At 35.4% G+C, this 17,077-nt stretch overlaps 1 protein-coding gene across 3 annotated transcripts in view; it reads right to left on the minus strand.

Annotated features, from left to right (window-relative positions):
- SLIT2 (slit guidance ligand 2) overlaps positions 1 to 17,077 on the minus strand; it is a 331,024-nt gene that overhangs the window by 97,054 nt on the left and 216,893 nt on the right. For all 3 annotated transcript variants that reach the window (XM_074321782.2, XM_019743903.3, XM_019743900.3), the window contains 3 exons: positions 15,243 to 15,381; positions 2,686 to 2,757; positions 2,110 to 2,181 (listed from right to left, as the gene is read on the minus strand). In XM_074321782.2, coding sequence (XP_074177883.1) covers positions 2,110 to 2,181; positions 2,686 to 2,757; positions 15,243 to 15,381 — 283 coding nt within the window. The remainder of the gene's footprint in view (positions 1 to 2,109; positions 2,182 to 2,685; positions 2,758 to 15,242; positions 15,382 to 17,077) is intronic.

The raw sequence follows: 17,077 nt of genomic DNA on the forward strand, positions 1-17,077 counted from the left end.
GAAAGAAACCAGTTATATATCCAGCACATGCCAGTCCAAGGACCTCAGTCAAATGTCCTGCATTTGTATGTCACATCCTCTGCTATAAGAAAATCATCTACACTTTCCTACCCAAGAAAAAGCTAACCTGAACTTCAGAGCAGCTGTCTACGCTAGATTTGACCCTGGCAACTCCTCTGCTGGTGCTTCTTTTCTTAAATAAACCCTCTAATTTCTATTTCTTTGTATCTGGTGAATTCTTTCACAACTCGTGAGTGAGTGACCATTACAAGCTCCACAAGGAAAGAATGCTTTTTCATAGCTTTCCACAAGAACTGTGCACACGAGAGCTCTGATCATGAAAATTAGGTTCCCAATTCAGCGAGAACGTTCTTTTATATGTGTTATTATTTCTTCTACTATTTGCTATTCATTTATTATGCTTATATAGGTGAGCACATAACCATTTATAATATAACCATTAATTATAACTACATGTTTATTAACAACTATAATGCATTTTACTGTGATAAATAATAATGTTCTATTTATTATTTCTTTTATTATTTGTATCCTTTATTTTAATTCTCACAACCACAAAAGTGTCAATTAACATTATTAAGGCAATAGAGCTTAAAAATAAACTGCAACACACAGATATAAATAAGAAGTCTCCATCCACATCTCTCTCTTTCAACATTTAAGGGCTATCCCTGAAGCACAGGTATTTCAAGAACCAGGAATTGGTACAGTGATTTCACTTTTGTTTTTTCCTTTTCTATGGCTGGGAGGGTATCTATACTTACTTGCATATCACTGTTCAGAATGGCATACACGGTATTTTATGAGCAGTGTGGGTAATTTAACTGAGTTTTATGTAAATTTTGTTATTTTAGAATCTGACATCTCACCCTGAGTGCAATACACGACTGCAGTCTACATTTTCTGCCCACAATTCACCTCCCCCCCCCCCCCCCCCCCGCCTCGGGTATCTTCTAGTAAAAACAAAAAACACCAAAACAAACAAACAAAAAACAACCCAAGCAGATACTGCAGGTGAAGTGATAGTTTCCCATTTCCTTTCTTCAAAGAAAACTGTAGTTTGCTGGGCAGCCCAGCATGGCAACCTGAACACCTATATGCTCGAATGAGCACTTCCATCCTGTTCTCCCCTCGGTACCTGCAGTGTAAACTGTCATCTAAACCCCAGGTGTTTATCTGCGTCTCGCACATGTGTATCCTAGAATTCTCACTAGTCGCAATGGACTTCTGAAATTCATAAGAGCTCTGCAGTAATTTACATCAGTAAGAACCCTTTTCTAAGCAGCAACTCTAAAAGGACATGCCAGCCTTCAATTTTCAAACTTTAAAATTAAAATGTGAAATAAAGCTTACTTTACTTGATGGACTTCTGAAGATTTTTCACTTTAAGGGAAGAACAGCCTTTACCCATTTATTTCAGAACCTCTTTAATTTACATAGCTATCTTCCTGAAAGTCCCTTTGACATTAAAAAGCTGTCAAACTTCCTTATCTTTGTACTTTGAGAGATTAAAGCAGGTTCTTCAGGGAAGTCTGAAGGTGATAAAGCAGGGAGGTGGGGCCTCTCACTGGTCATCTTCCACTGTTCTCTGCAAGAGTTCACCCAGTGTCATTCTAAAGGGGACTGATATTGTCCCCAGAGACCACAGCTAGCGGCTTAAGGACTGTATGTAACACAACATTAACCAGAGCTCTCCAAAATAAACATTTTCCCTCCATTTCAGAAACAAAAATTGTCAAAAAAGGGTCTTTTGCTCTCTAAGCAGCAAAATTATCAAGTCCTATATAACCCTAAATTGGTTGCTGCTAGTGACAGGTACCATTCTTCAATAGAAACAATGGAAGCCATTAATGATTACTAATAATTAACATTATTAATAATTCAAAATTTAAAGAAGTATTTATATTATTATGACTATATAGCATTAATATTGTATGATTGAATATATTTATATTATTATGATTAATAACAATTAGCATTATTAATAGTAAAAAACTTAAAGGAGTATTTATTTTATATCCAATTTTCTTTAAGAGCCACTATTAGTTGTACATTCTGCTTTCCTTCAGTGATGTGGTCAATACTTACAGTGAATTCAGAGAGCGTAGTCCTTGGAAAGCATCTGGTGCTAGTTCAGAGATCTGATTATTGCTCAGGTCGCTAAGATTAGAAATAGGGTTTGGTTAAATTAAATAGAATGTCAGTAAGATTTACTGCAGGAGAAAGCTATTTATTGCCTTTACATGTCGATTTTGCACCTATCAATACTTGTACAAAATTTACAACATAAAACATCTGAAGTATCCAAAATTAAAAAAGAAAAAAAATCATCCCTTTAAATTGATGATTGGCCATTTGCTTATATTATTATAAAGATGCCATATCTCATTTTTGAAAATAGAACCTCTAAGATTTGACTACGTACTATATTAACCACATACATTCACAATAGTGTGAATCGATATGCTAAATTACAGAGAACTTTGAAATATGACATAGTTTAGCTATTAGTATTACATTATAAAACTAGCAATCAAATAGTCACATCACTTAATAGTTTAGCTGTCAAACACCTAAATATTCATACTTAAATGGATGTCTTTGCATGGTCATGACCTGCAAAATTGAAAACATTACATATATTCCAGAATATTATTCACTCACATTCTTCTAAGTTTTTTATACGGTGAGAAAGCTCCAGGAGGGATGACCTTGATTGAGTTCTGTTCCAGACGTCTGCAACGAAAAAAATTCAGTTTTTAAATGAAAACGTGAGCTCTCAGGTATGTTTAATTCAAGCTCAGGATTCATGTCAAGAAGCAAAGTTGATGCTCTTCATGAGTAATATTTTCTTGTTTTCTCAAAAATAACTACAAAAACTAATTGTGCTAGACCCTAAATATGGAGCAAGACTGGGAACAAAAACAAGGTAATTATAAAAACAGAAAAAAACCCTCAATTTTTAGGCACTACAGGTCTATTAAGTCTGGACTTTGTATAAAACACCTGTAAGAAACTAATTTGGGAGTAAATTTTAATAGCGTGTTTCCCTGAAAATAAGACCTAGTCGGACAATCAGGTCTCATGCGTCTTTTGGAGCAAAAATTAATATAAGACCCTGTATTACATACTATGTTATATTATACTATATTATATTATACCCAGTCTTATATTATAGTAAAACAAGACCAGGTCTTATATTAATTTTTGCTCCAAAAGATGCATGAGAGCTGACTGTCCGGCTAGGTCTTATTTTCGGGGAAACATGGTAACCTCAATTTCAGTAAGAGAAATATGTAGTAACACCGAACAGATATGTTACATGTTTTACAGATAACTATAACTCTTCCACAAAGGAAATTATTGTTGAATATTAAGTTTTACAAACCTTTTATGTCCTCTACAGAAAGTGTATTATAGGTTCAAAAAAAACATAGTTGTTGTATTCAGAAAATTTCAAAGCTTCTTATGAAGCAAAATCTTAAATTCTCAATATGTAAGTACTATGGGTATTTTCAGTAAGATTGCATCCTGTTGATTCACTATGTGAATATTTCACGTGAAAACCACAGCAGCAAAGTGAAGTCAAACACACTCGAAGTGTTTTAAGGATGCACTAAAATTAGAGAGTTGAAAATAACCCTCCAACGTGTTCTACTTCATGGTTTTGCTATCAGAGAAAGGTAAGATTTTATCCATCCAGTTATGAACGATGCCAAGAAACATACTTCATTAAGTGTTTTGGTAAATATTTTAGGCCATCAAAAAATGTTCAGCCCCATTTCTAGCCCCAGAAACATTCTTCACCTCCTTTCCCTATTCTCTTCTCTGTGTCCCGGAGAGCTGAGTCTGAACCACATACTTCCCCCTCTGTGCCTCAGGAGATGCCCTCACAGCAGTCTCATCTCTCTCCTTATTTCAACTCTGGCTGAGGCCACCTCCTGACTTAACACAGCATCACTTTCTTCTGAGGTCATTGAAGTCCTGGGGTGGTGGTGGTAGGAGGAACACAATTTTCTAATTTTTGTGTCACCTTCTACAACTGTTTAATTCATTCATCATATTAAATCCCTCTACTAATATACCTGGCATGAGCTCCATTTTCCTGCCTGGATTGAAAAAATAAATACACACACACACACACACACGCACACACACACACTATGTCATATGCATTGGTTCATTTTTATTGAATGCTGGCAACATTTTAACTTACATGTTATTGTTTAATGAACAGCAAATCAAAACAAACAAAATATCCCTAAGAGGTTAAGTCAAATTGACTAAATTTGGGTCTGTTCTGACTCCGAAGCCCTTTCCCAGTGCCATGTTTTGTATATATGTGTACATAAAGATAAAAAGATATAGTTTAGTGATTAAAAGTATGAGATGATAAAGACTTGGATTGAATTCTGCATCTGCTGCTGTTAGCTCTCTGGACTTTTCAAAGTTACTTTGCTTCACTGTGTCTGTCTCTCTGTTTGAAAAATGAGGAAAATAAAGCCTACTATAAATGCTTTGGTAAAAGTTATGAGATGTAGAAAAATATATATGATAAGTGTTTTCTTGCACAAAAAATGGTAAAAGAATAAAAACTTGGGAATATACATGTGCATGTGTGTAATCTCATATAATATATAACATTATCTAATAAAATGTCTACAGCATATATTAATCACATACACATATACACACACAGAATATATAAGTGAATAAATCTGACACATGATTTCATCTCTAGTGCAAAATAAATAGTTCCAAGATACGTTCTAAAAGGAATTAGCAGTACAGATTTGCAGATAATTCAGTAACTGTATATTAAACACACACATCACTCATATGGAGGCCGAAAACATATATATGGTTGCAATTGCCATGATCAACACAGTTAAAATATAGCATTTTCTCTAATTTGGAAACTGTCTTAGAAACTCAAAAAAGTTTTTACAACACCACTAAAGTATGAGATTGGACTGATTGTATCTGTAACATACAGCCCAGATGCTGATTATACACGGCAATAAAACTGACAGCTCTTTGCATTTTCCCCATCTGCTTTTAATGTAAATGGTAAAAACAGCTGCCAGAGAATAGAGCATGGATTTAACGGGGTGAAGGGGGGCGGGGGGCGTTGTGGAATGCCTCTAGCTTCTACATCTTAGACTGCCCGTGGTAGCCAAAAGGTCGCCTCATAGGTAATGCCAGTTTTTGCATTTGTAAAGGAGGAAGCAGCAGTATTCCTTTGACGTTGTTAGGGATTTTCTTGCCTATTACATAATTCTAAAGAAAGGACTTTCTATTTCTAGCACGTTAATAGTAGCTTTAATAGTAAATGCATGCCACTGAAATCCTTCCTATGTCCCCACATAAAATGACCCAAGACTATTTTAGACCAGAATATTATTTCCGTTATGAAACTGCAGTCTCCAGAACTTTGTAAGTTTAAAAAAATACCTTTAGTAGCTAAGCGGAGCTTGGCCTCTAGAGGGACATACTTTTCATAGAGCTAGCATTTTTGCCTGAATATTTTGCTCACACTAATTGGTATCAGCCATCCCTTCCTTGGGATGACTTGTTCCTGAAAATTGTCCATTTCCTTAATCTTATTTTATTTCTTGTGATGTCATTCCAGGGTACAGTCCCCTAAGCGTAAATTCAATTGATGCTTTCATAGTAGAAATAACTGTTATAACTGTTTGTCCATTTGGTCTTTGAGCAGTTAAAGAAAGACGACAATGTGTGTGTGTGTGTGTGAGTGTGTGTGTGTGTGTGTGTGTGTGTGTGAGTGTGTGTGTTCCTATTGACTTCAGATTTCAGGCAGTGACCTTTGGAATGAGTGTTAAAATTTCCATGTGTGCATTCATATGGGTGCATGTTCAAATGCAAAGATACACTCAATACACACACTCACCTGGCTTAGATTTTGAGGGAAATTTAGAGTCACAGGGCTCCTTGATTTCAGGGGGTCAGAGTATAGATCCATAATGTCAATAACATTCCGTTTTCATATGGGATTTTTCTTCAGCAACCCAAGAAAGGAAAATATAAATTCTGCTGTTTTGTTTATTTCATTAATAATTAAAACCTTCGGGGAACTTACTATGAGTGAGACACTGAACTAAGTCCTCCATTTGGTAATAATTTTCATTTTAGAAACATTATGCAAATGATGTTTACACATCATTTAACGGCGTTACTCAATGAGTGGATAGCAATTTGCATTCTCACCCACCTCTGCACTGAGATATTGTCTAAGTTATCCATTATTTTTCTCCTAAAGTTTCGGTGACACTGTGATCACTAGTGGAATTCGAACTACGTAAATTTTCAACTTAATCTTTCCAGCTGATTATATAATCATAAATCTATGACTTAATTCTTAAAAAATGACCATTTCATTAGTCTGAGAAAGAATGCTACTTTGATTATGCCCCAGCTGTCTTTATTTTTATGTTAAAGTCGACACGGGTCTTATTTTACATCTGATGGGTACCTGTTTTTTTTTCCTGTAGATTTTGGGGAAATACCACAGCAGGACAAGGTCACTTCTTGGAATAACCTCCCATCACTATCTGCTGCGAAGCCTGCCTTCATCATGCCTTAGAGACATTGCTGCTGTCACATTCTCAGTGGGCTCTTTTCCTCCAAACCACTCCCCACTCCATGTTACAGTAATTTTTCTAACTAACAGGTCTAATCATACTACTATCCTGCTCAAAATTTTTTCCTGGTATCCTATTGTCATCGGGACAGGTGATTATTCAAGATTAGCCTTCTGCTTTAGGTTCTAGTGTTTGAAAACTGTTGTAATTTCTCAAAGACATATTACCTCTCCTTTTCTGAGATTCTGCACATGTTCTTTCTTCTGTCTAAAGAGCCCCCAATTTCTCTGCCTGCAAAATACATCCTCATTCCTGAAGATTTCTTGATTCTGCTAGGCAAACCATGGGATTCCTTTCTCTGTGTTCCCTGTGCATATGCATTTTATTACTTATCAGATAGTTTTTAAAATATCTATTTGTGTAAAACTTCAATTCTCTGCAGTGTAAACGTTTTGAAGGTTGGAAATGTGAAAAAGGTGAAAGGAATTTATATATATAACACACTAACACACACATATATATGTTGCAATATGTTACATATATATGTGTGTATACATATATACACGCATATGTATATATGTATTTGTTGAGTATGTATAATTTAATAAAATTACGAGTTCAAAATTTTGGAAGGGGCAAATGCAGAAATAGCATGCAAAAAGGGTTAAACATAATGGGAAGAGTGTTTGTCTAAACAAAAAATGGAGAATATATATGTTTGTAAAGTTATATTCAGTATCATAAGTGATGTAACCAGATAGAGCGTTCAAGAATTAGTCTTACTTTCACTTCTTTATACTTATGCATTCAAGTGATCGAGAGGAAACAAAACGAACAGAAGTACTTGCACACCTCATACCCAAACTCCATCACTGAGATTCTCTTTGAAAGAGCCTTTTTTATTACTAGCAGAGTAAAAATCGTCCAGTGAGTTTATGCAACAAAGTGAGTTTCCTTTACCTACTTGAATAGCACGTCTGAAAAAAGAATTATTTCTGAGAATTTGCAATGCATCTTAGAAGACACTGAAACCACAACTCAGTGTTCTGAAGACATTGCTACCATCCTTTCCCTTCCCATAATCTAAAAATTTCCCTGACCGTCTTCTCTCAAGCCAGCTTCTGAGCCTTAAAAAAGGCCACTGAGAGTAAAGGCAGTAGCACATAAGAGTGAACAAGACATTCAAAATGGTTACAACCTATGTTCTTACTAACGATTCTCCATGATTTATGGAATTCCTGTATAATGGTTTGAACAGGTGATATGCCACAGAAAATCTATAACTGGATTGAAGAGAACTAAATGTCTACTTTATAGCAATCCATCACATCATACGTGAAATTTTATACCTCAAAACGTGATTTAAGAAATGAATTCTAAGGATTTGATATATAGAGGATCGATTTGCTATTAATGATTCTGTTGCCAGAGGCCAGATCATGGACAGACTTGCCTCAGGCACCCTGTCTGTATGAAAACAAAGTTTCAACCAGTGGAGTTCAAAGCAGCACAGTGGTGAGAAGCTTCCAGGGGAGCAAGGGCTTCTTTCTTTTCAACCTAATTTCACTTTACATTACACATTCTGTTTTCCCCCTGTGTCTTCATTAGACCATATTCCTTCGTCATTAATTTTTTTTTCTGTGAAACATGGAGGCATGGGCACTCTCTGATGGTTGTGCCCCAGGACTGTCCTTCTCACCCACATTATGCTAAGTGCTGGGGCAGAAAGGGTGAGACAGGCATGGTCCTGCCCTCGTTAAGCTTGCAGAATAAATGGATCTTTTGGCATTAATCAAAATATCAAATTAAACGGTGAAAAATTCTGTGCAGACAAAATCTCAGGGGATATAAGAATATTTAACAGAGAGTAGGAAAGATTGCATTATAGTGAAGATATTCAGGATAATAAGTCCTCTCGGAGTAAACCAATCTTTAGCGAACATATGCCTCCACACTAGTTTTCCTATTTTATTTAAACTGTATAAATATACCCATCAAAGGACAATGAGAAGACAAATGATATATGTATATGGCATCCACACTGCAGGTATTAGATGTAAAGTAATATGAAACAGCTCTCAGTTTTGCAAAGATCCCTCTTCCTTAATGTCTTGTCTTTCTCTATGCTCTTTCTCTGTTCTCTTCATATGTAAGTTCCCTAAAGTTTACTGTGTCCTGTTTTCTATCAGTTGGCCTCTCTGAGTTTTTCAATGATCCCTTCGACAAGATCTCAATGAGCTAAGCCATGTCTACGTTTCTTTGAACGTAGCTAAATTGAGGAAGGAACACAGGCTTTGGAGTCAAATAAATTTAAGATTCAGGCCAATTTAGCCACTTCACAATTGAAGAACTTCTCTTTTTTTAACAAGATTTTTGAACTGTTTTGAGCCTCATCTTTTTTATTTTTATTTTTTAAATAGCAAAATGAAGCTGTCAGCCTGTTAGGTAAATGCCTAAACAGAGGAAATAGGACCTTAGAGAAAGATGTCTAAGACATCTGTAGGAAGACTGAATTAAATATTATGTCAAAAGAAGAAGGGGACCCATTACATACTGGGTTGGTCAGCCTCGAACAGAGAGAAAGGAACTCTCAGACATATGTAGAGTGTGGAATCCAAATCAGTATGGGGAACAGGGAAACTTAACAAATGAATTTTCAGTATTATAGCCATGTTGTGGCCCAGTCTATGAAACACTCTACTCATTAACTTTTCTCTCACTGATTTTATATTTTAAAGGCATCATTTTCTTTTCTATAGGAAGAGAATGAACTGCTCCTTCACGTTTTATTTTTTAATCTTGTTTAATACAGCGCCATCCTTTCAGAGATACATCTGCTCTAAATGTTTAATTTTTAAATTATTCATTCATTCAATAAATATTTATCTTATATTTAACAAGTGCCTACTATGTGCCAGGTGCTAGATTTCTTGCTAGGTATTCAGTGGTGATTAGAACAGAATCAGCTCCTGCCTGCATTAGAGCTTCTATTTTAGTAGGAAAGACAGATAGTAAACAAATAAATACATCTATAAAAAATATTATATATATATATATATATATTACAATAATTAGGTAAAGTCAAAATCAGATTCCTAACCCACACAGGGGAGGACATATCTTGGACCACAGTAAAAATATTCAGGATAACAAGGCCTCTTGGAGAAAACTACCAACCTTTACCTAACATATGCCTCCAAACTAGTTTTCCTATTTTATTTAAATTGTATAAATATACCCATCAAAGGTCAATGAGAAGATCAAATGATATAGTATGTGTATAGCACCCAATACTGCAGGAATTAGATAAATATTAGTCACTTTCTATTCCTCCTTTTCCAAATTATTCCAAGTCTGACTTTAAAAGAATGTTTCCCTTCTGTATCTTTAACAAATAATTGTTTAATGCCAGAAATGTGTAAATTATAGATGCAAGCACAAAGAGAAAGAGAAAAGGAAGAGTCAAGTCTTTCTAACTAGATAGATAAGCAGTTGTTCACTCCAACAGAAAGCACATATATTCTTTTAGGCAGAATTATATTATGAAACAGTTGCAAGGAAAAAAGACATAACACACAGTGGGAAATCAAGTCAACATTATTGAGTGAAACGTCTGATAACTTCCAATAGGGAAATTCTACTGAAAATGTATCATAAAATACAAATTAAAAATTATTTTAAAAATATGGAGGGAGTTTATAATTTTCAGTTTATGATGTTTTAAAAATCTGGAATCTATAAAAAAATTTAAGATGCTGCATAGCTTTATTTCCACACTTCATAAATCTTACTGATGTGCTTTATTCTAATAAAAATGAGAGTAATAAAAGATGTACGCTACTAAGTTAGTAAGTTGTGACGCTGTAATAAGTGGTAATGGAGGTATTTTGTTGGAATTGGAGATCAGTGTGATGTATTACCAGATGCTCTACTGATAAAGCTGATAATGTAATAATCCGAGAAGTAAAATTCACCTTGAGCTTGACATATGTTTTCATCTTTACTTATACATTTAATTTATTGTCGCTATACTGGATACAACACCTCCTCGATATAGGGAAATCCAATGGGGCATATTATTTACTATAACTTTTATGTTACTAAATTCCACCATTATACAAAATCTATCGAGCGTACAAAATAGAAGAAAAGCTCTACTGTAAAAAATAAATTAAATTGCATGAGATAGACCATTTTAAATGTCTCATTTTACTTTCAGTTGATTACATCTACAACCCACTCATCTCCTTCTGTCAACCCACAACAACGTTTTGTTCTCCTTTCCTAGGATCAGGATTTGATGGATCCCATCATGTGTCCAGACTGGTCTTGTTCCCGCACACTTCTCATCTACCTCTCACACTCTCATCTCTTTCTAATCCCTGACTTGCTTTCCCTCTGACTGTCTAATGATGCAGCTCTCCACATCTTAAAATAAATCTAACTCTGCCCTGTTTTCAAAAAATCCTTTCTCAGACAATCTTTTTCAAACTGCTCCATATCTGCTCTCTCCAATATTCATCATGTACTCCCTTTCTTAACACTCTGAAAAGTGGCTGACTTACCTATCACTTCATCTTGACTCCTCTAAGAACAAGATGCTGGTCAAATTCCAAAACCTGTTTTCAGCTGGAATATCTGACTCTTAAGATCATTTTTCTAGAAGCCCCTTTCTCCCTCACCTATGATGACCCTCTGCTGCTTTTGTTTAGTCCCCTTAGGTTTCTCTTCTCTTGCTTTCCCTGTCATTGGCCATTTTATGAATTTAACTATCAACTCTGTATTTCATAATATTAATTACTCCAAAACCTTTGCCTCACGTTCTTGTCATGCTTCAAATTACTGTAGTCTGTATTATTTCACTACCTCCCAGTCTCTCACGGTACTTCAGTATTTCACAGATTTTGCTCACCACCATCTTCCTTCCCAGTTTTGGTCCCACTCCTCAGTTTCTTATATGTAATGATATAACCACCATCTCCCCGTCCCTCATACTTGGAACTCTAGCATCTTCTTTGGCTCATTTTTCTCCATTATTCCCTTATCTCATCAAATTTAAAATGCCATTAATTCTGCTTCTCTATTAGCTATCATATGTGCTTTCACCTCATCACTCCTCCTGCTTCTTACTAGCTGCACCTCTTCTGACATCCCCGCTCGATCAACACAGCATCTTCCTAAGAGGCCCGGTAGTCTCTCCTTCTGTCCACTACCCACACACGGCTTTCAGATGAATTCTTTTTGAAGATTCAGATTAAAACTCCTCTATTCATCTGCATCCCAAATAAAGTCGAAGATCCTTATACTATGAAAGATTGTCTCCAAACTACCTTTTCAATTTTCTGCACTCTGTCAGGTTTCAAATACCAAACTGAGTTCCTGTTTGCTCATGTCTTGTATTTCCATTCTTATTGCCTAAGCTTATGACATTCTATTAATGTGAAAGTCATTTCCTATCTCTGCATTCCTACTCACTACCTATCCCTCAGGGCCTAGCGCACGTGTTACCTCCTACATGAAGGCTTCAACAATCGAGGTATCATTTATTGAATGATTACTATATGCTATGCACATGAAGCTCTACATGTGTTAATCATTCCATTTCAAACAAACAACAATGCTAGGTTTCAAATGAGGAGACAGTCTCATAGAAGACAAGTAACTTGCCCATGGTCTCAGATAGTAAACCGTAGGTAGACTTGCAATTCTAACTAAAGCTTTCTGACTCTAATTAACCTCTGTAACTTGCCCTCCATTTTACACCCTCTGTAATAAATACCTTCCACTTTATTTGTTTCTCTCTTGCAATGTGTTACTACTTTGTACCTCATTTCATAGCTTTTAATTTGCACGTCAAATTTGCTAGTCACTTGATGGACAATCTCTGGAGAATTCATGCTGCCTTTATAGAGTACATGCTTACTTAATAAATGCTCATGCCTGGAGAGATGACTATACTATTCCCCTATCCTAAAATTTAAAACGTCTTTCTACTATCTGGTTAATCGTGTATTACATCTTCTGACTAAGATGAAACTCCTTCAATAATCTGTAGCTTTCAAATTACATGAAGATGCATTTTTTTCAGACGTTATTTTCCATGAGGCCTCAACATGCACCTAATACTCCGATTAAGCTCAAATGTATAGTCTCTAAAACATAATGCTCACTGCCACCTCTGCCCTTGGTTCTTGCTGTTTCTCTTTTGTGGAACGTCACCCTCCTCTTCCCAAAACAATTATTATTCTTTTTTCAAGTTTCAGCTAAAAGATACATACAAATGTCTTCTATGGGCAAGGCAGTGTTCCATTAATTAAACATTTGATGAGAATAATGTTATTATGTGCACATGTTATTCCATGTCTGTGTCAAATCTCCCCAGGTTCTAGGGTCCCTACAAAGAATCCTGTCTTACACTGCAAAGCTCTAGGTACATTTTAGATACTTAGATACTTTAAAATAATCTCAGTGGGTCTTGTGAACTAAGGTTATTCTCATATAAACTAAGTTAGAGCAGTTAATTGGGGAATAAAAAAAGAAGCAGCCTAGACTTTGGGTGGTGAGCACACAATAGAGTATACAGATGTTGTGAAATTGTACATTTCACAACACTGTGAAATTGTGAAATTATGAAATTGTACACCTGAAATTTACGAGGTCTGATCAAACCACAGGGTGAATGTTTAAGTAAAAAATATATATATATTACAGTAAAAGACACATTGCCATTAATCCCCTTCAAAATACTCTTCCCACCACTGCCTGCCTTCAACACACTTATCCCACCATTCTTGCCACTTTCTGAAGCAGTTCTGGAAGTCCTCTTTCATGAATGTCTTTTAGTTGTGCTGTCATGGCTGCCTCGATGTCCTGAATCATTTTGATTTTGGGGAAGAGCCAGAAGTCGCACAGTCCCAGATCTGGTGAAGGTGGATGAGGACACACCGTAATGTTTTTATTTGACAGAAATTTCTGTATACCAGAAGCGATGTGTGACACGGAGTGTTGTCATGATGGAGTATGATTTAAGGCACACTTTAAAACATATCTCCTGTCAAGTGTAGCTCACACCCAACTGACTGCACCAAAACAGTTGAAACTTGTCACACACTGTTACTAACGTTCGATGCACCTCTTCCTATATTGAAGATCCTTGCATTTCTGTTGGATGGCACTTAGCAGCAGCATTCACCATAATTGTTGATCATAATGGAAAGGCTCCGTGTCACAGATCGCTTCTGGTACACAGCAATTTCTGTTAAATAAAAAAATCATGGTGTGTCCTCATCCACCTTATTCACCAGATCTGGCACTGTGCGACTTCCGGCTCTTCCCCAAAGTCAAAATGACCATGAAAGGCAAATGTTTTGAATGGATTCAGGACATCGAGGCAGCCACGACAGCACAACTAAAAGACATTCATGATAGAGGACTTCCAAAACTGCTTCAGAAATTGGCAAGAATGATGGTATAAGGGTGTTCAAAGTGAGGGGAAATCTTTTGAGGGGGATTAATGGCAATGTGTCTTTTGCTGTAATAATTTTTTTTTATTTAAACATTCACTGTATTTTTTTATCACACCTCGTATATAATGTTATTAACCAATGTTACCCTAATAAATTTAAGAAAAATAGTTTTTTAAATAACTTAATTTTTTTGTCCCTATGATGTAGACTTATCTTAAGAAGTAAGTCCTATTTTACTATTTGAACCCAAAATGCCCAAAGTTATTTATTTAGTTAAAATTTAGAATTGGCTTCTAAAACAATAACATGATACGCTGTGTGGTTAACAGGTGCTTTCTTAGTTAATGAATATTGAAGTAAAGATTTTCCCTAAGTTTACTTCTCAAGATGGTAAAAGCAGTCCATTTCACATCTTACATGACATTGTTTTATCCACATGACTTTTGTTTGGCAAGGACAAATGCACATGGCAGCTGCATGCAAAATAAGTATGAAATCCTTTGTAAAGAGAATATAACTTTTGATGGATTTAACATTGACTCAAATAGGCTGAAATGCTCACTAATTTAAATATCTTCTATACATATTTTGTCTTTACAGTATCATCCTTTTATGTACTTTGTGGTAGACTATACAACAATTCAAATAAAATAGTGAAACTGCATTTTAAAACGTGAGCTCCTGAGGAGGCAGATTATCATCTAGTTATCTTGTTTCTATGATTTATTACCCCAGCTGGGTCCTTCTTTTATTTCCCCTACTCCAGCCTAGAAATGGACAGGGGCAGATCTACAGACCCAAAGGGTCAGACGAGGTATAGCCATTCTTATTGTTCCTAAATAGCCTACTAACTCCTTCTCAAGGGAAAGGAAGTATACTATTTATTAATATCTTTATAATGCATTCCTTTTAATTCTACCTGTGCTAAACACACACACACACACACACAAAAAAAAAAAAAACAAACAAAAAAAACACTCACACAAATCCTAGCCACCTCAACAAGATACTTAATTAAAGAGAGTGTCAATACCACTCTGAAAGAGCCATTTGTCTAAGCTAATTGATTTGCCTTTGATAAACCCAGAATGTCCGAAGGAAAGTCATGGTTTGGGGGAGAGAGAGGGATAAGAGGGAATTTCAGGGCACATACATTTCTGTGATGGTCTCAGGCAGATTTGTGGGGATTTCAGTGAGACCTTTCCCACGACAGTCTACGATGTTATTGCTACAGGTACAAGCAGCTGGACAGTGCAGCACACTGCAGGAAGGAACCATAAATGACTGGTGACCTGAAAAAGAAACAAACAGCAATTACATTTTTTCTCCTCAAATTCAGTGTTGTGAAACATGCAAGCTTATCCCAAATAACAGAGCACATCAATTAACAGCAATACATTTCTCTAAATACTGAATGGTAAATGGCACTGTATTTCTAAAATATATTTAAAGAAGCATGCATTTATATTTTGGGGTCAACATTCAGATGAATCAAATGACATTTTTGAAAGTTATTATAAAGGTGATAATTTTAAAAGCTTGAAATAATTGTGAGAAAGGCTAAATTCAGATTAGAAAGTACAATTCTATACAAACTATTCTGAGTTCCAACAAATGCAGCGACTTCACACTAATCTATATTTCACTTCTAATAAGTTTAAATAGAGCTTAGTCTTTATTGAACTTATGTAGCTTAACTTACTTTATCCCCAAAAGAAAAAGGAAAACTGTAAAATTTCCCTCTTGATAGACATAACTGTTGATTGTAAGTAATCATGTGCCAGTGAATGTAGGGAAAAGTTAGATCACACTAAGTTTAATGTCTGGATAGGTTCAAAATTACCATTTTCTTTGAAGTTATTATAATAATTGATAACATGTCATTCTGTAATTGTTAATCGATATGTTTCTTTTTTTTGCCTTTGCATGACCTAAAATTTTAGCACAAGTAATTAATTACCTGCAGGTATAGATTTTCACTACTCATTATCTGGAAACAAAACTATTTCAAAACGAGATTTTACTGTTCGAATGACAAACAACGGAATATCAGTAGTGCTGTACCAAACAGGCATCTGGAAACACTTGGTCCCTGTAGCAGGGACGACCTTGTCTGATCTGCAGGGAAAGGGCCCCAGTGGTGATACGCCAGGAAGAGGCTGCCGGTTAGTTCCTAACCCAATCCCTCTCAACCAGCTCTCAAACTTTACAAAAATAATCTCAGTCTAAAACAGAAACGTGAACTTGCCTTCTTCCTCATCTAGAAAACATGGAGGCAAACGTGAAGAAAGGAAAAAGTGATTAGTAACAAATTGTTAGTCATTTCATTATTTAATGTTTTAAGAAGGAATCAGACCTATGGAGAACATTCCACAACATTATAAAAAATTTTGTTTGGGTTACAAAAAGTGTGGGAAAATACATAAAAAAGATTAAAAGATAAAAAATAACTTAGAATCCTATAGTAGGACATCTTTTCACTCTTCTTTTAAGAAACGTTAACTACTTATGATGCATTATTTTTAAAATGTCTCTTATTTTATTTTGAACAGACACTTCTGAAGCAGAATCAGACCTATATTTATAAGGTAAATTATATCTTAATATATAATTTAAAAATAATATTTGTATAGAATTTAAATATAACTTTAGAAACTATGCATCTGTCTGTCTATCTATTGATTGGGAATCAGACTGCCTAGGTTGAGTTCCTTAGACTCAACTATATAACCTTGGACAAGGTTACTTAGCATCCTCTTCTTGGCATTTTAATTTCTATAATAATATACAGAAAATATGATTTCACTTGTATGTGGAATGTAAAGAACAAAATAAACAAATAAAACAGAAACAGACCCATAGATACAGAGAACATCTAAGGGTTGCCAGATGGGCAGGGGTTTGGGGTGTTAAATAAAAAAAGGGAAAGGGATTAAAAAGTACAAATTGATAGTTACAAAACAGTTGTGGGGATGTAAAGTATAGCAC

Source organism: Rhinolophus sinicus, chromosome 1 (assembly GCF_057876585.1).
Source record: "Rhinolophus sinicus isolate RSI-liver-muscle chromosome 1, RSI-T2T, whole genome shotgun sequence".
NCBI classification, from domain to species: Eukaryota; Metazoa; Chordata; class Mammalia; order Chiroptera; family Rhinolophidae; genus Rhinolophus; species Rhinolophus sinicus.